Raw genomic sequence first — 21,863 nt, forward strand, 5'->3', positions numbered from 1 at the left:
AGGGAGGGTGGCGATCCACCCAGTTGTTCATTTGTGAGGTCTTTTTAGAGAGGGAGAAGCGGGGGGCCGGCAGGCAGACTCCTGTGTTTACATACCAGACATCACAGTCTTATCAAAGTGATGGCCTTTGAGGGGCTACCCTTTCAGAGGATCAAAGTTCGCTCCTGAAGTAACCCACCCCCACCATGGCCAGATGTGGTGATATACACCTTCAATCCCAGCATCCTGCAGAATCAAGTAGATTTCTCTAAGTTTGAGGCCAACCAGGCCTGCAGAGTGGAACCCTATTTCAAAACAACAACAACAAAAATCACACACACACACACACACACACACACACACACACACACACAGAGGAGCATGTCGTATGTGCCTTGAGAAACTGGGGGCTTGGGAAACTGAAATCTCAGGCTGCATCCGGCCTTCAAGCCACTTCTGCAAAGAGTACTCTTCTGTATAGAGTACCTTAGGCGTTGCAGGCTGTCTGGCCTTTGCTGCACACACCCACCCACTTAAAGCTGGGAGGAAATGCATGGCTGGAACAAACCACAGATGCAGTTTACAATGACACTGAACACTGTGTTGTGAAACATACCCGATCTTCGCCCAATGTCATTTGGAGAATGCTCTTGAGCCTCGGAAAACCTGGTGGACTGGACGGGACCCTGCTAGTCTTCCTACCTACAGCTCATGGTCTGCACCATTTTGAGGGAGATCTGGGAGGTTTGGGTTTCATCTGAGGTGATGGGAGTTACAGGTGGGAAGAGGCACATACCTAGATCCCATCAAAAGAGGTGGGCAGGGACAATGCCTGACCTAAGTCCACTCTAAACCCATGCTTGCCAATGTACGCCACTGACCCAGCTGTCACCAGATGGCAGCACAAGCCGCCTAAACCCTGGCTCCCTCCGCCCACCTCCTGGGCATGCGCTCTAGAGACACCCTTATTTCAACCAGGCCTCTTTTTACTTTTGAGGCACTTGTTGAAGTACCAAGCAGGCTGGTCTTGGTTCCAGAATAGCTAGCGTCATAGGCTCTTGCCTCCAGGCCTGGCCTCATCTCCTATCCCTAATGGACTGATGAATGCTAACACCCACCTCTTCACTGGTCTTGGCTGTAGTGGCCAGTGTTGGCTAACCTTAAGGATCATAAAGTGCTGGGTGATGTTTGACCAATAAATGCTTCAGACACGACTCAGCAGTTAAAAATCACTCACCGAGCAATCATCCCTAGGACCAGAATCGACGTGCGGTTCGCATTAATAAACTGGGTGTCCCGTGAGTACCATTAGCCCCAGATCTGAGAGAGGTAAGACACAAGATGGTTGTGGCCTACCAGGAAACATCCCAGACAAAAAAAAGACCAGCTTCAGATTCAGGAAACTACCCCACCTCAAAGGACTTGGTTGACTTAGCTCCCTCTCCTGGCCTATAAGTGCACCTTCTTATGTGTGTGTACATACACATATCTTAAATGTTTTTCAGATTATTGTCATTTGGTGTCCTCAACAACCATCCCCTCCTCCTTTGTTAATATTGCAGAAAGTAGCCTAGGGGTGTTTTGTTGTTTATTTTCTCTCTCTCTTTCTTTCTTTTTCTTTTTTTTTTTTTTTTGTTTTGGTTTTTTTCGAGACAGGGTTTCTCTGTTTTGTCCTGGCTGTCCTGGAACTCACTTTGTAGACCAGGCTGGCCTCGAACTCAGAAATCCGCCTGCCTCTGCCTCCCAAGTGCTGGGATTAAAGGCGTGCGCCACCACTGCCCGGCTGTTGTTTATTTCTTAATGAAGACAGATTCTTATATAGGCCAGGTTGGCTTCAAACTTGTCATGCAGCCAAAGATGACCTTGAACCTCTATAATCTTCCTGCCCTCACCTCCTAAGTGTTGGGATTACAGGCTTGGATCACCATGCCTGGAGCCACAGAATTCATCCTGACTAGAGCCACACCAGAATATATGTTCACTATTAAATTCTGGTGCCTTGGAAGTACTTGTTCAAAAAATAAACTTTTGCTGGGCGGTGGTGGCGCACGCCTTTAATCCCAGCACTTGGGAGGCAGAGGCAGGCGGATTTCTGAGTTCGAGGCCAGCCTGGTCTACAGAGTGAGTTCCAGGACAGCCAAGGCTATACAGAGAAACCCTGTCTCGAAAAACCAATAAATAAATAAATAAATAAATAAAAAACTTTTGAAATATCCATCAGGTGGCAGGAGGCCTCGAGACAGCTGCAGCTCTCCTCACTTCCCCCCTGTTCTGTGCTGTTCCTGCTGATCACCCAAGCATCTAACCTCTGTACATGCTGTCCCACGAAAAGGCCTATTCTGTTCAACCCAGGCTGCCTCTGCCCCTCCTCCAGCTCCCTGTTCAAATGGCCTCCTGCCCCAGCAGCCTCTGCCCTGCTTCTCCAAGGCTGCTTCATTAGTAGCTTTTCACAGATGACCTCGTGAAACCACATTGTGAGCTGGGCATGGTGGTACATGCTTTGACCCCAGCACTCGGGAGGCAGAGGCAGGCAGATCTCGGCAGTTCAAGGCCAGCCTGGTCTACAGAGCAAGTTCCAGGACAGCCAGGGCTATATACTGAGACCCTTGCCTCTTGAAAGAACAAAAAATTAAAACAAAAAAAATTATAATAAAGAAACTGCAGTATTTTCTTTTTTTGTATTTATTGTGTTTTTTCCTAGATCAGCTCCCACAGTCAGTCTGGTGGTCTGAGTCCAGGCCAGAGCCATGGCACACACCAGGTGCCAATGACTTCTCAAGGAATTCTGGAACAGGACAACCAGCACTGCTCTAGCACAATCTAGGTGAAAAGTCTTGTGAAAGGTGGCACACACCTGTGATCCCCGCACTTGGGAGGGTACAGGGATCAGGAATTCTAGGTCAGCCTTGGTTATATAAGGAGTGTGAGGTCACTTTGAGTATATGATACATTGCCTTAAAAAAAAAAAAAAATTCAGGACTGGAGAGATGGCGCCCTGGTTAAGAGCACTTAAGAAGACCTGGTTTTTACCCAGCACCCACAGCGTCTCAGTCATCAGTAACTTCAGATCCAGGATTCCAATGCTCTCTTGTGACCTCTGTGGGCACCAGGCACACATGTGGTACACATACACACATAAACAAGACATAAAATACATAAATCTAGACAACGACACTTCTATCAGGGGACAAAGCCCCCCCAACCCCCCTCAGACCAGGGCTACCTCCCTCTATGCAACCATCCGGATACACCACACCACACATCAACCAGAGTTACGGAGATGCTTCCTTTGTTATAAATATATTATATACATTCAAAACATGACATTAAAATATTACTCCATGTTACAGAAAGATATTAAGGCTTTCTATTATTTACATTGACAAGCAAGCACCTTTAAAAAAAAAATCCAAATAAAAAAAGCCTTATTCTTCCTCCTCTGACACTCTGGCCAGAAGGGACAGTGTCCCCTCCCCAAATGACCAAGCCCTTCACAAGAGCTGTGCCCATGAAGATGTCTCCACAGGGAGACCTCAGATGTGGCTGGACACATGGACAGAAGAACTAGGGGGAGGGAGAGTATCCGCATGTGGGCAGGACATTCTGGCCTTTCCTTGCCATCTGCCCTGACCCATACCCAGCTCTGCCTCCCTTGGGTGGCAGTTGGGGTGGCCCACCCACCTAGGCCTCTGGGGTGGGACTGCAGGGCTGACAGAGGATCATGATCCAGGGACATTTACGTCTTCTGGGGGCTCTCTGGGTCACTGAGACAGACCACGTGTATCAGTGACCCTACACCGGCCAGGGAGCAGGCGCGCGGAGCAGATGCACAGGATGGGGCTGGCCAGCAGGACCAGGCTCCCCTCTGCAGTCAGGCTTGGCCTTGGAGCAGCTCAGTGGCCAGAAAGGCCCAAGGAAAGAAAAGAAGAGGAAAGGAAAACTTGGTGGCTCAAGTATTCTGTGTCACTGGGGGTGGGCTAGGGGTGCCCGGGCCCAGCCCAGGGGACTTCTCTTCACTGGAGTAGCTCAGAGACGCCGGGATTTGGCAGATGGCTTCAGTTCAGGTTCAGGAAGGTTGGCAACCAAGAGTCTGGACATGCTACTTGATCTTCTGGGCCCATTTCATGTCGTCTGCTCTCGGCTTCTCACCTGTCAGGCCTTGGATGAGGTCCTCCAGGCGCCGCCAGAAGCCTATAACCTCTAGGGGGTAGTTGAGCCAGCCTGCAGCAGACACAGTCAAGACGCTAGTGAGAAGGGCCAGTCTGCTTGGGGACAGGCAGAAGAAGGTGAGACACAGAGAGACCTCCCTCACATGGGGCTTGGGTCCCTCCCTCAGCCTCCCCCAACCACTAGAATTCTTTTTTTTTTTTTTTTTTTTTTTTTCCTGGTTTTTCAAGACAAGGTTCTCTGTGTAGCCCTGGCTGTCCTGGAACTCACTCTGTAGACCAGGCTGGCTGCAAACTCAGAGATCCACCTGCCTCTGTGCTGGGACTAAAGGTGTGTGTCATTCTACCTGGCAATTACAAGGCATTCTGTCTGTTTTATTCACTTAGAGTCTAAGCCCAGGCCAGTAAACAGGCACTGAGTAAACTGTTGGCTGAGTGAGTGTCTGGAGTCACAAGAGCTTGAGGTAGGGAGGGGCTTTGGTGTGTTCATGTCCTGACCTAGGAGAGTGCTTGCACACAGTAGCAGCTCAGTGAAGGTGTGTTCTGAGAACACTAGGTAGGCCAAGGCTGTATTCCCTCTCACCCTCCTGACCCTGGGGATGGCAACACCCACCTGTGGTGATACAGAAGTATGTTTCATGGGGCGCCACGTGGTGGATGCGATGGTGTTTCCTTGGCAGGATCACGTGCCAGTCCTGCAGGACGGTGACCCAGCATGGCAGCCCTAAGTACGTGTGCGACCACTTGTGGATCTGGTTGGTGAAGGTGCCAAAGATGGTCAGGCAGAAGACGAAGCATTCCCAGGGGTATAGCTGCTCCAAGGTCTCTGCGGGGGCAAGGGCATGGAACCTTTGCAGCTGCCCCACTGGCTGGCCAGCTCCTGTGCCAGGGCGCCCAGGGACCCCTCAGCTGCTACCATCAAGTCTTCGGATTTAGGAGCAGTCAGGGATTGGCTAAGAGTGTGGGCTCTACAGCCAACTGGGGCTGGGTTCTGATTCCTGCTGACACTTGTGGGTTGTGTGGGCAGGGACTCTGGGTCAGGTTCTCTGAAGCAGGACTTGAGGACACTCATGTACTCAGGGGAGTGTCTCTTGATGGAAGACATCTACAGAGCAAGAGAGGCAGGCAGAGTCTGGGACAGGGATTCAGGCTCTGTAGGGCCCTGTGGGTTTCTAGGGTGCAGCAGCTCTGCAAGGTTCACCTTGGAAGAAAGCAAAGCCATAGGCCTTTGGAGGCCTTCACCTGCTAGCTTCTGGCTCACGGGATGGGGAGAGGTAGGAGGTGGGTCTATGGAGAAGGGGTTATTGGGAGACTGTCGGTAAGGGTGGGCACAGCAGTACCCCATCCCTGGCAGATCCTCTGTTTCTCCCAAAGGGAGATGTCACCAACTACCAGAAGTTCTGGCTTTTCCTCACCTGATGCCCAGCGGTGGGCCAGATAGCTGTGGAATTAAGAAATGGGCACTGCGGGCGGAATTCACTCTTAGGCTAACTGCCCAACTTTTACATGCTAATGGAGAATACTTCAAATGTCATGTGACACCCACTCATACCCCAAAGCCTCCCCAGGGCCTCTGTCCCTGATGTACACTCTGAGGAGCCCCAGCTGCAGGTCTCACCTGGGCTCTGGGTCCGGAACTTGTAGGCCATGTTCAGCAGTGGCAGCAGCGTCACCAGGCAGTTGTCCCCATTGGTCTCGATGAAGTCGTGCCTTGTGATGGCTGTGGGGTCAATGTGGTGCTCCCGGAATGGCCGGATGAAAGCCTGGGTGGGCAGGGAACAGGTGTAGCCTCCCAGTCAGCTGAGGGCAGGCGGTGCCCTCCAGACCCTGCTCCTGGAGCTTCCCAACCTCTACCCCACCACACAGACCCTGCCTGGGGCGGTCTTGTAGGCTGCCATCCAAGATGGCTTCAAAACACTGATGGGGATCTTTCTCAGTCCTTCTGGGCCTCAGTTTCCCCAGCCATACTGGGAGGATCTTAGAGACAACCTCTACCCTGAAGCAGGTGAAGAGGCCCCACAAAAACAAATGGGGTTCTGTCTGTCTGGCCCTTAAGCTCCTGCTTCTGGGAGAAGCCTCCAGGCTCTTAGTTCATGCTGTTAAATGGAGCCTGGCCTGGGTGAGCACAGACCCAGGAATGGCTAACCAGAGCCCATCCATCTCTCTGGCAGGAATTACGGGCAGTGCAATACCAGCTGGACCAATGGGATGAGGTGCTGAGAGTTTGGCTGCCACTAGGGGAAAGAATTCTCTAGGCAGCCAAAAGTGGAGGTTGGTACTTAGCAGGCGAAAGCAGAAACCAGAGGTGGAGAGCCCGTTCTGAAAAGGTGGTTGCCCCAGCTCAGCGTGGCTTTAACTTAGCACTGACTGAGTCAGAATCCTTGCCCAATGAAGCCAGTTTGGATTCAATTTTCTGCATAACCCAAAAGCCTCACTGACAGCTTACATGCAAGCACAGGACTGGCCCTGACTTGAGGGAAGATTCCAGGAGGCTCTCCGACCCGCCCTCCTGTGCTGTTACCAACCACAGCGATCGATCCCCAGTCCAGTTTCCAAAACACAGCATTGTATGTGGGTAGATGAGGCTCTGAGGGGTTAGGGGACTAACCCTGGGACAGTCACACAGCCTGGCCTACGCACCTTCCCGACAATGGGCAGATCCACAGAGCCCCACGTGTCAGCACCCCAATGTACCAGGCCGGACAGGAAGTCAGCGACGAGAGCCCCTGCAACTGTGAGCATCGAGAGTGTGAGCCAAGGCAGGGGCATGTGGAGACGGCCCCTCCCTCCTGTCAGGGGCTGCCCCTCCAATCTTGTTTACTCATTTGTTCATTCATTACAAAGCATCCGGGCCCCGCCCAGTGGACAGAGGCTCTGCATAACATCTCTAGGTCTGGTCTGCACAGAGCAGATTCACCCACTGACATGGGGGCATAATCGCCTTCCTGGACTAGGCGTTTTTAAAAAGGACTCAGCTGAGCTGCCTAGAATCCCAGCACCCGGGAGGCTGAGGCAGAAGGATCCAGAATTTGAGGCTAGCCTGGGCTACAGCAAACAAAAGCAGTTCCTTACTCGTAATTACACCTCCATCCTACCCACCCTTCCTGGCTTTTATCTTGGACTCCATCCTTTGAGCTTTCCCTTTGCTTTCAATCTGCTCAGAACTAGCTTGGGGTAGCCCCACCCCCACCCCGGCACAGTCACCACAGGTTAGCTCTGGACTGTATCCCCACCTCCATCACGCATGAGCTGTGTGACATCGTGCGTGTTACTTAACATCTCTGTGTCCCATTTTCTTCTTGTTGGGCAGTGGTGACTATTTATCAGGTGCTGTCGCAGCAGCTCACACGCTCTGCCTGTGGCCTCGGTCACTTCCAGCATCTAGCTTACTCGACAGAGGTGACCCACAGGCTGGGGGAGAGGTACTGAGCCCAAGTCAAACGCATGGCAGTGGCGCAGCTGGATCCACGTACGCATGGGGAAACTGAGGCAGAGTGAGCAGCAGTGTCCCCCACCCTCCCCTCACTGTTCCTCTCTGCCTGGAACACCCTCCCTTTCCAGGATGCAGTTCCCAGGCTGCTTAGGACCCTTCCTGAGACCTGAATCACCCGGGTATCTGAGGGCTTCCTCCCACTTTCTGTCACTTCCCTCGAGCACACCTGTCTTTTGCAGTTTTCTGGCCTTGGCACTGTGGGCTCTGGTTTAAGGCTGGACTTTGACTCTTCGACATCAATGAGCTCAGTGTCGCATGAGGTAGTGATTGGCACACAGGCCCTCAGAGCTGACCCATGAAGGTAGCAGGGCATGAGGATCTGTGCAGGCCTCTGCCCTCTGCTCCCCGGCCCTGCAGTTTCTCACTGTAAACTGGTTGTCTGAGGCCCAGTTTCTGAATTGCAATGCCTCTTGCCCCCTTAGGACTCACACTGACAGGGCCTTGGGGTGCCATGAGGACTGTGGGTGAGAACCTCTGGATGTCTCCCTAGGGAGTGAGACTACAACCCAGGAGACAGGAGAAAGGATGCGGCATACTGTGGGAATGGAGTTCTAGTGTCCAATCTGTTTAAAGGCAGCTGCTGAGGGTAAGTTTTTAGAAGCCAGTGGTACCTGTCCATTCACCTGTCCACCCACCTACCCACCATGCACCCATCCACCTCCTACCTAATATCCGCCCGCTCACCATCCATTCATGCCTCCACCCACCTACCCACCCATCTCTCTATTCACCCATCCAAACACAGGCGGTGTGGCAGAGCAGCTGGTGGGAGGCCGGGGACAGGAGGGCCCCACTGCTTAGCGCTAGGCAGTCCTGTTGCTCAGTGAAGACAGTGCCAGGAAGAGGACTTGCTGCTTTCTGGCACCCAGTAGGTCTGAGACATCAGGGAAGCATGCATTGCACACTGCGAATGGTGTAGACACATTGCCTCTAAGCAAGGGAGGGGTGGCGCCCTGTCTGTAACTAACCACACTGCTACACCTCTTGCCTCATTTGGGCTCAGCATCCTTCCAGAGGTCTCTCAGTATCCCTGGTCAGCGACAGATTTAAACACTACCGTCCTGACAAACCGGGGAACACTAGATGTCTGTGGCAGAGAATGGCAGGGACTCCAAGGCTAGGCTTGTCCTGAATGTTGGGCTCAGGTGTGGATGGGACCATTTCTTCCCTCCCCAGGATGGCTGGAGTCTGGTTAGAACTGTACCTAACCTGCACATACTGCTGTGCAGGCTTATGTGGGTCAAGGCTGTACCTCTGACCATCCAAGGTCACCACGGGGCTTCTCCATGTGGAATCTAAGGGGCCGGCAAACCTTCTATACAGAGCTAGCCAGGAAGGCCGTCAGTCTCTCTTGCTATGGCTCAATCCTGCCAACATCCCAGGGTGAGCACAGGCAATGTGTCAGTCAGCACAGGGGGTGAGGGGTGACGGGATGGTATTGTAATACCTTGTTTGTAAGTATTTTGGGGTTGGCTTGCTTCACTGGGCTAGCTCATCTGGAGTCACTCACTTCCTTTTTTGCTGCTGAGTCCTGTGCCATTATCTGGTGCAGTGCACACAGACAGCCCTCACTGGACCTTTCCTGAGCCCTGGCCGTATTGCTTATTCATGGAGAAGCCTATGTGCTCACGGATTCCCCCAACCCTTGGGCCGTGGACAGCAGAGACCTTGTGTTTTTGAGACTCATGCAGCCCTGGCTGGCCCTGAACTTCTCTGATCCTCCTGTCTCAGCCTGTCAAGGATGGGGGTGACAGGTGTGAGAACATACCCTGGCAGACAGTGACACTAGGGTTCCTCTAGGCTCTCTAGCTGCTGACCTCTGGCTGAACACAAAGCTTGCAGCTTTGGCTGGTCCAGCAAGCCAGCTTGCCCTAGGGATCCTGTCTCCACCTCCTAAGGGCTGGGATTATAGGCAGGCTGCTATACACACTTGGATTTCTTCTATATGGGTGCTAGGATGCGAACTCAGCTCTGCACACTTATACAGCAAGCATTTTATCCACTGAGCTATCTATCCAGCCCCAATGCTGACGCTGTATTTATTTATTCTGAGGTGACCTTGGCTAGCCTAGAACTTGCTATGTGAACCAAACTGGCTTCAAACTCAGAGCTCCCCATCTTCTGCTTCCCGAGTCCTGGGATTAAGGGCACTTACTATTATGCCTGACTTCTGTTTGACACCATAAAAAAATGTCCCCCTTTTTCTTTTCTTTTCATTTTTGTGATTGGCAATTTTGCTTTTAAACTAGAGTGCGCTGGACTTCAGTGCGTCGACTTTGTTAGTCCTTGTGGACCAAGGCCAGGTTTGTGTGGTTAAGCTCCTTCCCCTGAACTGGCCTGGGCAGTTAATCCTCTGTGATCAGAACACAGCAGTGCAGCATTAGAAAGCCAAGCCAGGCTGGCCTTTGGGAGCCTGTCTCCTGTACCTGACACCGTCAAGGGCGTTAGGAGTGCACTGTGCAGGCCTCATTCTTCTGTTCAATTGAGGCTGTGAGACTGTCTCAAAAGGGGGGGGGGGCGGGAGTAACATGGGAAATAACACAGAAGGTACTCCCTGGTCCAGGGCAAAGTGACCTCACAGTGGCAAGCTGCACTGACCTGATCTGATACTAAAAGGAGCCAGGAGAGCATTGCTACCCCAGACTCCAAGCTATCCTAATCATTCTAACCAGTGTTCCCAAGGCAGCCAAGATCGCAGTGCGGAGTCAGAGGGAGACCGCCTGCCTGGTATGTGTATGGGGCTGAGTTCTGCCCCCAGCATTCAGGAGGCTGAGGCTGGAGGACCGGGAGTTCCAGGACAGTCTGGGCTATACAGAGAACTGGAAGGCAGCCTGGGCTGTGGCTGAGAAACTACCACAGGCTAATGATTGTCAATTAAGGCCATGACAGGTCACCAGACTGTGCTAGCCCAGATGGGACCCTGGGATTGGAAGGGGACACTGGCTATGAAACTAAAGGCAAGCAATTGATGGCAGAGCATGGCATAGAGTAGCCCCACTGGGCGCTAACTGGCACAAGTGCCGGGCTTCAACGCCTGCATCCTTGCACCATTCCTTACCCCAACTGGCCTAAGGATAATAATCTCTCACACAAAGCCCTGGGTTCCCTGGGCTGCAGAAATAGCTACCAAGTAAACCCAGCACTCTGACGGAGAAACAAGAAGATTGGGGTCATCAAAGAGAACCCTCAACATGAACACTATAATCTCCCTTCATCTCCAGTGACAGGCCCCATCACACCTGACCTGCCCAGAGGCCTCAGACCTGCTGAGGCTGGCAGAGGACTGTCCAAGGTCACCGTGGGGGTGGGGGCAAGAGGACCACACTCTCCAGGTGGCGGTGGCACACGCCTTTGATCCCAGCACTTGGGAGGCAGAGGCAGGAGGATTTCTGAGTTCGAGGCCAGCCTGGTCTACAGAGTGAGTTCCAGGACAGCCAGGACTACACAGAGAAACCCTGTCTCAAAAAAAAAAAAAAAAAAAAAAAAAAAAAAAAGAAGGACCACACTCAGCCTCATGTCCAGGTCTGGGCAGTGAGAGTCATGGAGGATGTCTGTCCCTTAACTAGCAGAAACTGGCCAAACAACTTCAAGGGTGCAGGCTGAGCACCGGGCTCTGGCACAAGCTCCCCACTGGCAGCTGCCTGTAGCATGAGCCCGACATCCCTCTGTAAGCCTCAGTCTTGCCATCTCTTGGATGGCTGGCACCTGGTACTCAAAGAGACATGCTCTGCACTGGTATCAGGAGTAATCTGGGTGACAGTGTCGTCTCCCACCACATGAGGAAATGGCTCTCGATGCCTGCAGCCTGGTAGCTGTTTCTAGGGCACTCAGTTGCCTATGAGGCTCCTTTAATGGGGGCAGGGTGCAGATACAGACGTCTCTTTGTTCCAGCCCTGGTGGTGGCTGGTGGCTGGGTCACCCTGGGAGCAGCTTTGGCCTGGTCACCATCCTTCCCCGCAGACACTGGGAAGGGCACAAAGATGGCTCTATCCAGCCACGGCAACACTTGTGAAGGCTTCGTGGAGCTGAGAGACCGGCAGACTAGGTAGACAGACCCTGCGCATCCACATGGTTCAGGCTTGTCAAGTCCAGATGCCTCAGGCAGCATGGCCTCTGGGCCTCAGTACTGATCCCTGCCCTCCTCAGTCTCCAAGCTGCTCCTTCAGGGACCCACGGCATGCTCTCCCCAAGAGAACGATCAGCCCATCACCACACACGGTCCTTGTCACGGTCACCAGTGACCTTCAGGGCCACGTCCTTTTGCTGCACCGTCAGGCTGACTCTGGTGGCGCCCTCTCTGAGGCCTGCTACTCTCTCAGCTTTTCCCAGTCCCCAGGCTGCACCTTGTGCTCACTCCAGCTGTCCAGGCTACTTCTGCACTGGCTCTTGGACCAAATATGGATTTAATCCCTTACCTTACCCACCACTCACCCCTACAGCAGCATGACTGTTGTTCAAGCAGCTCAATTCCTCAGCTCCTCTGAGCTCAAAAACCCCTCAGCACCTGCTCCCTGGGTCCTAGCACCAGAAACCATCTTCCCATGAGAAGTTCACGAGTGACTCCCCACAACACTCAAGATAAACTCACTGTCCAGACCATGACCCCGAAGGTCCTCTCCCACTTGCCCACCCACTTCAGGGAGAGGCCACCAGATCTCTTTCCTTTGATGCACAGGCTCACAGCAGCCTCAGGGCCTTTGCACCTGCTCTGCCTCAGATTCAAGCCTGCACGACAACTCCTCCCCGCAGGCTGTTAACAGCCACAGCTTTATCTTGATCAGCTCCCAGGCATTACATCACACAAGCTCGGCTTTACCAACTGGAATCCTTTCGGTTTAAGCTCTGGTTTCCGGGGCTACCCAGGGCATTGGGAACCGTTGAAGAGATAGAAACAAGCTGGCACAGTGCCCTCGGCAGCTACCTGCGTGTTAACAGACAAATCAGGGCGGCTATTTAAATCGATTGAGGGTTGTGTAAACACCACTATCAGGGGATTACCTGCCCTTATCAGTCCAGAAGCTGGGTGCTGAGGGAGAGCTGGCCACCTCGGCTTCAAGGATGGGGCTGGGAGCTGCAGAAACCCAGGCGTCAGGCAGCGAGGGAAGGTGGTGACCTGCCTGTATGGCATGAGGGCTGGACCTACTACAGGGTGTCCACCCACCCTTGGCCAGGGAGGGTGGGGCTAGAAAGTCCAGGGCCAGTAGGCAGAGGACAATGCTGGAATCTTGCTCTGGACAGCATTGCTGCCAGGGAGGTGGCCAACTCAGGGCATGACCTAGCAGATACTTAGCAAGGTTACCTTCCCTCTTCTTCCTGATCACCAGCCCTCTCGGCATGGCTCGATCTTCTTGGCTTAACTCCAGCCCCAGGAGACCACACTGCCACAGCCTCAAGGTTCAGGACATGTGCTGCAGCCAGGGTTGCCAAGGCAGCCGAGGCTGCAGGGGCCTCCTAACTCTGGGCTGAGTACTCCTACGAGGGGGTCAGGGGACTCCTGCAGATGGGGCCTGGGCTCTCCATCACAAAGCAGGCTAAACTCCCCCTGGCCTGCGAGACCACTTGATTAGCAGGGCTGTACACTATTAGCTTAGGCAGACAGAATGCTTTTAACGGGATTGAGCAGCAAAGCCACAGGGAGGACCAGGGAGGACCAAGGAGGACCAAGGGTGCCATAGCCCCTTGGCCAGCCCGGAGGGTTAAGGAGAGGAAGAGAACAAAGACCTGAGGCAGAGAACAATCAGCTGGACGGAAGGGAAACTGAGTCATGTGAAACCGGAAGTGCAGCTGGGCATTCCAACCATATGTGCTTCAGGTTAAAGGGGTAAGTGTCTTGCAGGTCCCTCCTCTTAGCCTCCAGTTCCCCATAAAGAGGAGTCAGCCTGGCCAAGGGGAACACCAGGACTTCCTAGCACACAGTACCCTCACTCCATAAATACCATCCAACTCACTGAATTCTCGGCACCTAACATGTACCAGGGCTCATGTCTGAGGCTGTAGATATAGCAATCAATCAATCAATCAATCAATCAATCAATCAATCTGACTCTGAGTTGCTGGAGACCCAGTAGCCTCGGGTCCATAGTATGTGGCAGGGCTTGTCACTATGTAGCCCTGGTTGGCCCGGAGTTCACAGGAGATCTTCTTCTGCCTCCCAGGTATTGAGATTAAAGACTTGCACCCACCATACTCCGCAGGACTGTCTCTGAGGGGCCGTCATGGAGGGCCTACCTAAGCAGGTGGCTGTCGGTAGATCTTGGGGATCAAAAGTGTGAAGTCCTCAGAAGGGCTACAGGCACAGTAAAGGGCTTGTACAAAGGCCCCCATAGGAAGGAGTAGGGGTGTGTGTGTGTGTGTGTGTGTGTGTGTGTGTGTGTGCACGTGCACGCATGCGCCGAGTGGCCAGTGCGGCTGAACAGCAACAAGGAGAAAAGTTGAGGTTGTGGCTGTCAGATGGAGTGGCCACCGGGTCAGCACACTGGAAGGGCTGGGGGGGGGGGGGGGGGGGCTGTAAAACAGCTGGGAGAGGAGAGCGGGGGAGGGGTGGCTGAATTTCAGTGCTCCAAAAGAAGAATGTAAGGAACAGGAACTGGGGGTGATGTCACCATGTCACTTGACTGAATGCTCCAAGATGAGCAGGTACTGATGCAAGACCGCCCTGAGCACTTCCCAGCGCTCGCTCGTGCACAAAGGCAAATGAACCCGAGAGGGGCCCTGGCACTCACCAACACCCAGGATGACGAGGGGCGTGTGTTCCCAGCGGGCCAGCAGCAGGAGGTGGACCAAGTTGTGGGCGATGAGGCTGAAGCACAGGATCACGGAACACCACTCCTGGAGGCGCTTGCCTGTGGGGAGGGGAGGCTTAGGCACAGCCTGAACTGCAGCAGCGGACTGTGCCAAGCACCCCCAACCACCCATTTCACAGACAGCACCACTGGCTCAGAAAAAGGGCTTTTGCAAAAGCAAGACACTGAGCACGTTGTGTGCCTATAAGGCTGGGCCTGCAAGTGCCAGTTCTTTGACAGATGGGTCCCAATGCTGGTCTCTCTTCAGACTTTCTGGGGACTTCTGTGGTAACTTAATGACACCCTTAACTGGTTTCCTGGTACCATCTGTTCCCAGATCATCTGAAGCAAGAGGCCTTTGATCTTCAACCTGGGGACATCCAGAGCCTGCCCAGCCTATTGCTGCGTCCTCCAGCCCAGAGGCAGCAGGACGCAGGACACAGCCTATTGGCTGCAGGGTCAAAGAGAAATAGGGTGTTGGGGACATTAGGCCTCCCAGGATTGGCATCTGGATGCCTGCAGCCAGCCAGGAATGTGGTCTCCAGAAGGCTGCAGGTGACCAAGAAGAAGCAGGATCTGAGGACTCGGGTATGAGAATTCCATTTTATGTAATCAGTTTATAGAGTTTATTGGACAATCAGGTCATTCCTTGTGGCACTGGTGGAGGTGTCAAAATTCTGGACATCATCCAAGAGTCCATGGCCCAGGGTCGAGCCAGAACCCCACCAATGGCCTTTCTATGCTGGCCAGGTTCTACGGAGGTACAATGTGCTGATAATATCAATAAAAAAGAAAGGCCGGCGAGCTCGCTCAGCCGGAAACAGAGCTTGCCACTAAGCATGATCACTTAAGATCAGTCCCTGGGTCCCACAGGGCTAGAGAGAACTGACTCCTGAAAGTTGTCCTCTGTCCTCTGCACCCCCCCCCCAAGCACGCAACCACAAGCACACCCAGACACACACAAGCACACACATGATAAATAAAAAGCAAGTATGTATAAATGTTTTTAAAAAGAGAAAAAAAAACACGGAGGGACTGGAGTGTCAGGAGCTGAGTACTAGGCCGCTTAAGGCCCCACCACACAAAAACCTATAAAGGGAGCCAGCAAGATGGTTGGGTGGGTAAAGGCACGTGCTGCCAAGCCTGACGACCTCTGTTCAATCCCCAGGACCTACATAATGAAAGAGGAAAGCCAACTCCTACGAGCTGTCCTCTGACCTCCACGACACCATGCTGTGCACAAATCCTCATAGACACTAAATGGAAGGAAAATGTACAGAAACCAAGCCTCTAGACCACCTGAGGCTGCCATCCCCTTGATATAGCACACCAAGGTGTTTTCTTCTGGCAACTCATTTTTAATTTTTTTTTTTTAAAGGAATAAACCTCACATGAGTGGCAAGCCTTCTGCCTGTTTCCCAGGCAGCTGGTCCCAGAGGTCAGAGACCCTTCGTGTGACAATGTGACTATCACTGGTGCTCCACATCAACCAAGCAGTTACTGTTACCAGGCACCCAGAACCTGCTCAGAAGCAGAGGCTAAAGACGAAAAGCAAAAAGGGAGACAGCCCAAGGCAGCTCGGCGTGCCAGCCACAGAGGGATGCTGTGGCCTCCTCTCAGCCATCCCCCCGCCTTGCTCCCGCTGACCGTGCTTGCCCCTTTCTCTCTACCACACTGCTGTCCTGGTGAAAGCTCGTGTATGGGGTTAATGAAGGCCCAAGCCAGGCCTGCTGCCCACCCTCCTTGCCCCTGAAGAAAGCTCTACCTTATCTCCTGCTCTGTGATTCTCTGACACTCCCTCCTTCCCCTCCCAGGGCTATAGCCCTACCTGAATGTGAACTGGGGCTCTGTCAAGCTCCCTCACCAGGCCCTGGCACTCAGTTGGTATTTACTCAATGTGTGTGGATGAACACATCTAGTCACACACCATAACTGTGTCCTCTACTCAGCACTACACAGGAGGCCGATTAGACCTCACCTGTGCCTGGGCAGCAGCTGGCCCAAGTAAAGGCTGATGCTGGGAGACGGGGACTCAAGGCTCATTCACCCCTACAAAGAGGACATCAAGGCCAAGGAGGGGCAAGGCCCCCAGAGGTCACAAGAGCAGGCGTGGGCCTGAGGCTTCTGGTCCTTCCCTTCTCAGCTGGGCTGTTTCTGAGTCTTGTTTTGAGCCAGTCTGCCTACCTCTTCCGGTTCCTGCTTGTGGGTAGGGCGCAGGACTCAGAAGCAGGAAGCCCCAGGGGTGGAGGAAGGGGACCCAGGTGTTTACCCATAGGAACTGAGGGACAGAAGGTGGGCAGAGTCACAGCCAAGGATTAAACTAAAACAATGACAGTAATGATGATAATAGCTAGTGCCCATGCATGGATGGATGGACGGACGGACAGACAGACAGACAGACGGGCAGAGTCACAGCCAAGGCTTAGACTAAAATGATGATGATAATGGTGGCATCAGCTGGTGCCCACCATGTGGGGATGAGGCTTGGCTGCAAATAGGACCCTCTGATCAGGTTTGTTCTTATTTCTTAAAAACATGACCTAAACTTAAAACCACATACACCCCTAGTTTTTGTTAGCCCTGAAAACACAGGGCTGTCCGCCACTCCAGGCAGGACAGTTAGCCACCATCTAAAGAGTCATGGGGTTCCAGGTTCACCAGTCTCCCAGCTGCTTTCAGGGCTGTCTTGCTAGCCTCTGAAATCCTGAGACCCAGACAAGGAAACTGAGGCAGAGTTAGATGTGGGTCCTTGACTGGAAACTGTAGGTCTATGCTGTCCTGGTTCCTGGGACAACCAGTTCTCACTTTGTTGGGCAGAGTGGCTTTGAAATCTGAGTCTTTTCTAAACTTCCCTCACTCTGGACCTGGGTGTGGCTGCAAAGGGACCTCATGTCTGACCTACAGAAAACATGCATGACATGCTACCATGAGGCCTGTACCTCACAACACTCCGAGGGCTAAGACGGCCCTCCGGATGCAAGGGAGACGAAAAAACTAAGTCAGGACCCAGGCCACCAACATGGCAAGCCCACGAAGTCACAGGACCTACACAGAGCTAACTTTATAAAAAGACAGACTAAGGAGGTAGGGGAGACAATCAAAGGGTTATTAAGAGTGTGTGTTGGGGTTACTTACTCAAGACTCAGGTGTCCTGGCCTCCACCTGAAAGCCTGTTCCTGGCTTGGAGCAAGAGGTGCTGGTGACTGGGCCAAGGTGCAGCAGTGACTGTTCAGGTTTGGGTGCGCACCTGCAGGCCAGGGTACCTGTGTGGGATGAGTGTGGAGCCTGGCAAGAGAGGAAGAGTCGCCTACATCATGGGGCAAGCCTCTTCCTGCCCCAGTAACCTACACTTGTGCTGGCCTCTGGCTATCAGATCCTGTGTGCCACAGAGAGCAGACAGGAGGGAGAGAGAGAGTAGGACAGACTGAGGGGGATGAATGGACTAAGGAAGCAGAAACCAGGGAGATAAAAAGATGAGACCATAGGGAGAAAGACCAGTGAGAAAGTCAGACTAAGGTAGAGACAGACAGAGCTCTGCCCAATGCAGCGAGTGGGACCAGGCCTGGCCAGGGACGGATCCCACAATGGCTCCAAGCTCCTGTGCCATGGCTTCAGTCAGGCCCATTTTGGTCCAACTTCAGGCCTACAGTCAGGCCACTACCCTGTGGTCCTAAACACCTCCAGGGCAGAGAGCACTCCAGTTGTCCAAACGGATGGACAGTTGGATCCGTACCCTTCAGGCTCTGTATCCTTACATCTGGGGCACCTATGACGTGGCAGGTTGCAGGGGGCTCCTCTGAGTGTCACCTTGCCCAAGGAAGGTGGGAGGGAGGACCCACCAAACTCATGAGGCCCCTCTCAAGCTTGGCTTCAGCTTACTGCTGAGAAAGGCAGATAGAGCAGGGCACTGAGGAAAACCTTCAGTGACTCTGATACCACACAGAACTAAGCCCAATGCCAGGGTCACTATCACCTCACCCCTGACCATCCTCTTCTATCCCACCCACCCTGGCCACCTTGCTTGGAGACACACACACACACACACACACACACACACCCTGTATCAGCCACCAACCCCACAAACAGGATGGACTGTTGTCCTAGAACTGGCTAACTTCTACAGCCATAGCAAAAGCTGGTAAATAAGAAATGTACCCTGACCATCTCAGTCCTGGTACTGTGGGCAGCTCCCACGGGAGCAGGGAGGGCTACAATCCCATGCTAAGCCTCCACAGACATGGACAGGGTGGTCCCGGGGTGCCACGGATTCCCTGAAAGCCAGATGTCAAAGATGCACAGCCTACCCACACCAGCCTTTCTGTGGCAGCGGCAGGGGCATAACTGTAAACAGGCCTGGTGACATGGGAGCATGCAGGGAAATGCCTGCATACTCAGTAAATGGCATCTTTGTTAACTTACCGCTATCAGCTGTCAAATGACAAACCACTGTCAGCCCCAGGAATCTCAAGAACTCGGTCCTGGGACTCAGGGAATTCTCTCTGCTCCAGCCCACAAGCTCCTCGTGCTTAGTGGAGGACGGTGCCAGGCACACTCCCACCTCAGGGCCTTTCCACTTGTTCTCTGGCCCTCACACACTCTCAAGGTCCCTTCGCTCTTGCCCTCCCTCCCTTCAGCTTTGTGTTCAAACGCTGTCCTTTCAATAGAGCCTAATATAGGCTCTCTCCGTGACAAGCCCCTCCTCACAATTTCCCTGTTGCTTTCGTGGCATTTGCAACTCTACTGCCATTATTTGGGGGCTGGTTGCCTGTCCCCTAAACCAAAATGCCCGCTCAAGTCTTGCCTGTCCTCAGGGCTGAGGACAGGGACTGGAATAAATATACCATTAGGTGCTTAACAGACATCAGGCCTGCTGCCTTGATCCTTTTACAGGTCAGGTCAGGGCACCTCTCTAAGACCACATAGCTCAGGGGACACAGACAGGGAGACCTACTGAGAGGAACTTGGAGGAACCAGTTTGACTAGTCTTTCCCTCTCTAGGTTGGGGAAGAAGGCCCCAGGAGACTGAAGCTGTGTGGCTGTTCTTCAGGTACTATCATAAAGGAGGGGCGAGAGGTGGCCCCCAGGGGAAAGCAAGAGGAGACAATTGGGGTCAGTAGAAAGTAGGCTGTGAGGACAGCAGAGCCACCCACTGAGTCCTTCTCTCCATTTTCAAGTCCCAGATTATACTCCTGAGGACCAGCAAGACAAGGCTAGCTTCAAGCTCAGGGAAGGGCAGCTGGCCAGGTGAATCACAGGGATGGCCTCTTGTACACAGGCCTAGAGTCACACAGTGGATGCCATTACAGTGGGTGATCAGGTGAAGAGGGCCTGCCCAGGCCATCCAGTTAACCACTCTGAATGCCAACCAGCCTCCGTCAAGGAGAGTGGGTCCTGAGGCTGGGTGTTTGGGTATGGGCCAAGGACCCAGCGGAAAAGACCAAACACCCAAGACAAGTGGAAAACCACACATACAGACTGGAAACGTACAAGAGACGAGGACAATCCTTACTGACCTAGGACCCAAAGAGGAAAAGCAAATGGTCCTATGTCACATGCCACTTATGTCACGTGCCACTTATAATTCAAAAAGCATCAAATGCATGCCAACCAGGGCAGGGAGCCAACCGGGTAGTGGCCTCAGCCCCACCCAGGCCAGGGCTGTGCCCTGTAGCTGCCCAGACAAGGGATCGGATAGAATGCTGGATAACAAAGCCAACCCCTGGAGACACCCTGGCAGAGGGGCCTCAAGGCTGTCATCTGACTCTCGAGTGTACAGGCATTTCCTCAACCCCTGGAGACACCCAGCCAGGTGGTGAGATTGCTGAGGCTCCCTGGGAGCTGGGGAACAGGATGGAGCCAGCTTGTTAGGGTAAGAGCAAGTCAAGGAGCAAAGAAACCGGAGAGGGGACCTGGCCTTGGAGGAAGGGGTGGAGCCAGGGAGAGGGGCTCCGGGTGGTGTTAAAGGTTGGGGGAACAAGAGTATGCCACAAAGTCCTAATGAGCAGCTAGCGTGTGGGTGTGGGAGAGGACATAGCCAGACTCAATAGGGTCTGAGTCGCTGCCGAGAATCTACCAGCAAGAGGTGAGGGCTGACGGTCCCACTGGGAGGGGGAGGGGATAAGTTCACTGCAGCTACTGAAGCAGGGACCATGATGGAGCTTGGGGGAAGAGCGCCTGGGATACTCTTCAGCTGAAATCCAAATCGGGGCTTTAGTAGCCGGAGAACTGATAGTTCCAGAAAGGGGGTGGGGGGTCAGTTTGCAACCCACGGTCTTGGAAAAAACGCACAGGGTGCCGAATCCTAACGTGAGGGTCCTAGGACTGCGTGTGAGTTTAGGTGGCTAAGGGCAGTGCCTGAGGCTGAGATGTCTAAGGCTCCGCTGACTGAGAACCGGAAGCCTTAGATTGGGATCTGGAGACACTAGGCAGGCCAGGGTGGGGTTCCTAAACTGCCCAAGGTGCCCTGGGGCTAGGACTCCGGATGCGCAGGTGCACTGGGGCTGTCTCTAAATCTCTGCAACCCCAAAGCCTCACGCGGCTGGAGTAGGAAGGAGTCTGGTTGGGGTCCCTAAATCTGAGGGTGCTCTTTGCAAAGTTGGAAGCCCTGGAGTTCCGCTCTGGGTGGAAGCTGGGATTGGGATGGGGGCAGGGTTAGGATGGGGCTTGGGTTCGGATGGAGTGGGGTTCGAATCCATGGGCGTCCAAATGAGCTACTGGAATTCGGATCTGGGTAGAGTTTAGATCTCAGCATTTCGGGTGGGCTGGGGTTCGGATCCGTGGGGGTTCGGATGGGTTGGGTTGAAGTGAGGTTCGAATAGGCTGGGGTTCTAATCCGTGGACTCCGGATGGGTTAGGGTTCGAATCCTGGGGCTTCGAATGAGCCAGGGTTCGGATCCAGAGGGATCAGATGGATTAGGGTCCAGGCGTTCGGACCGCCTGGGGTTCGGTCGGGGCGGGCCCGGCGCCGAGCACCCATCAGATCGCAGGCCCTCCGTCCGTCCTACCTGGCGAGTAGAGCGCTGCCAGCTCACGGGCTCCGGCGTGCTGTGCGCCCCAGCGCCGGCCCTCCGCCGTCTCATCCTCGTCCAGCTCCGGCTGCCGGCTCGGCGCGTCCTCGGCGCCCGCCATGGCCCGTCGCCCGGCCCGCCCGCTGCGCTCTGCCTGCGGCTGCGGCGGCGGCGGCCGCGGAACCGCGGCGAGATCACGCCGCCCAATGACTGGCCGGCGCGGGGCGCGGCGACCGGGGCGGGGCGTCGGTGGGGCCGCGCGTCACAGCCAATCGGGACCCGCGCCCGCGCCGCGCCCGGCCAATCGCAGGTCTTCGGGCCTCAGCCAACCGCGGCGCCGGGGGGCGGAGTCGCAGCTGGACGCAGCTGGACGCGGAAGGCCGGGTGGATGTGCGCGTCCCCGCTGCGCCCCGCGAGCTCGTGTGTTGTGCCGGAG

The 21,863-nt window shown here is 54.0% G+C and overlaps 1 protein-coding gene across 2 annotated transcripts; it reads right to left on the reverse strand.

The window, feature by feature from the left end:
- Positions 1-3,263: 3,263 nt before the first annotated feature.
- Peds1 (plasmanylethanolamine desaturase 1) lies at positions 3,264-21,590 on the reverse strand. 2 transcript variants are annotated; one of them, XM_034493948.2, is made up of 6 exons: positions 21,425-21,590; positions 14,361-14,480; positions 6,786-6,877; positions 5,764-5,908; positions 4,759-4,971; positions 3,264-4,200 (listed from the first exon to the last, which is right to left on the reverse strand). In XM_034493948.2, the coding sequence occupies exons 1-6, from the start codon at positions 21,546-21,548 to the stop codon at positions 4,079-4,081; spliced, it is 816 nt and encodes a 271-aa protein (XP_034349839.1). In that variant the 5' UTR covers positions 21,549-21,590; the 3' UTR covers positions 3,264-4,078. The 2 variants fall into 2 exon arrangements, with proteins under 2 accessions (XP_034349839.1, XP_076786388.1); XM_076930273.1 differs by lacking the exons at positions 14,361-14,480; positions 21,425-21,590 and adding an exon at positions 12,637-13,970.
- Positions 21,591-21,863: the final 273 nt, after the last annotated feature.

The sequence above is a fragment of the Arvicanthis niloticus genome, chromosome 2 (genome assembly GCF_011762505.2).
Source record: "Arvicanthis niloticus isolate mArvNil1 chromosome 2, mArvNil1.pat.X, whole genome shotgun sequence".
Classification (NCBI taxonomy): domain Eukaryota; kingdom Metazoa; phylum Chordata; class Mammalia; order Rodentia; family Muridae; genus Arvicanthis; species Arvicanthis niloticus.

Excerpts from the sequence above, each read along its gene's own strand:
- Peds1 (XM_034493948.2), bottom strand. The coding sequence starts at position 21,548 with ATGGCGGGCGCCGAGGACGCGCCGAGCCGGCAGCCGGAGCTGGACGAG. Across the intron at positions 5,909-6,785 it reads ATCTGCCCATTGTCGGGAAG|GCTTTCATCCGGCCATTCCG; the intron begins GTGCGTAGGCCA and ends CTGCCCACCCAG. Across the intron at positions 4,972-5,763 it reads GTTCCGGACCCAGAGCCCAG|AGACCTTGGAGCAGCTATAC; the intron begins GTGAGACCTGCA and ends TTGCCCCCGCAG.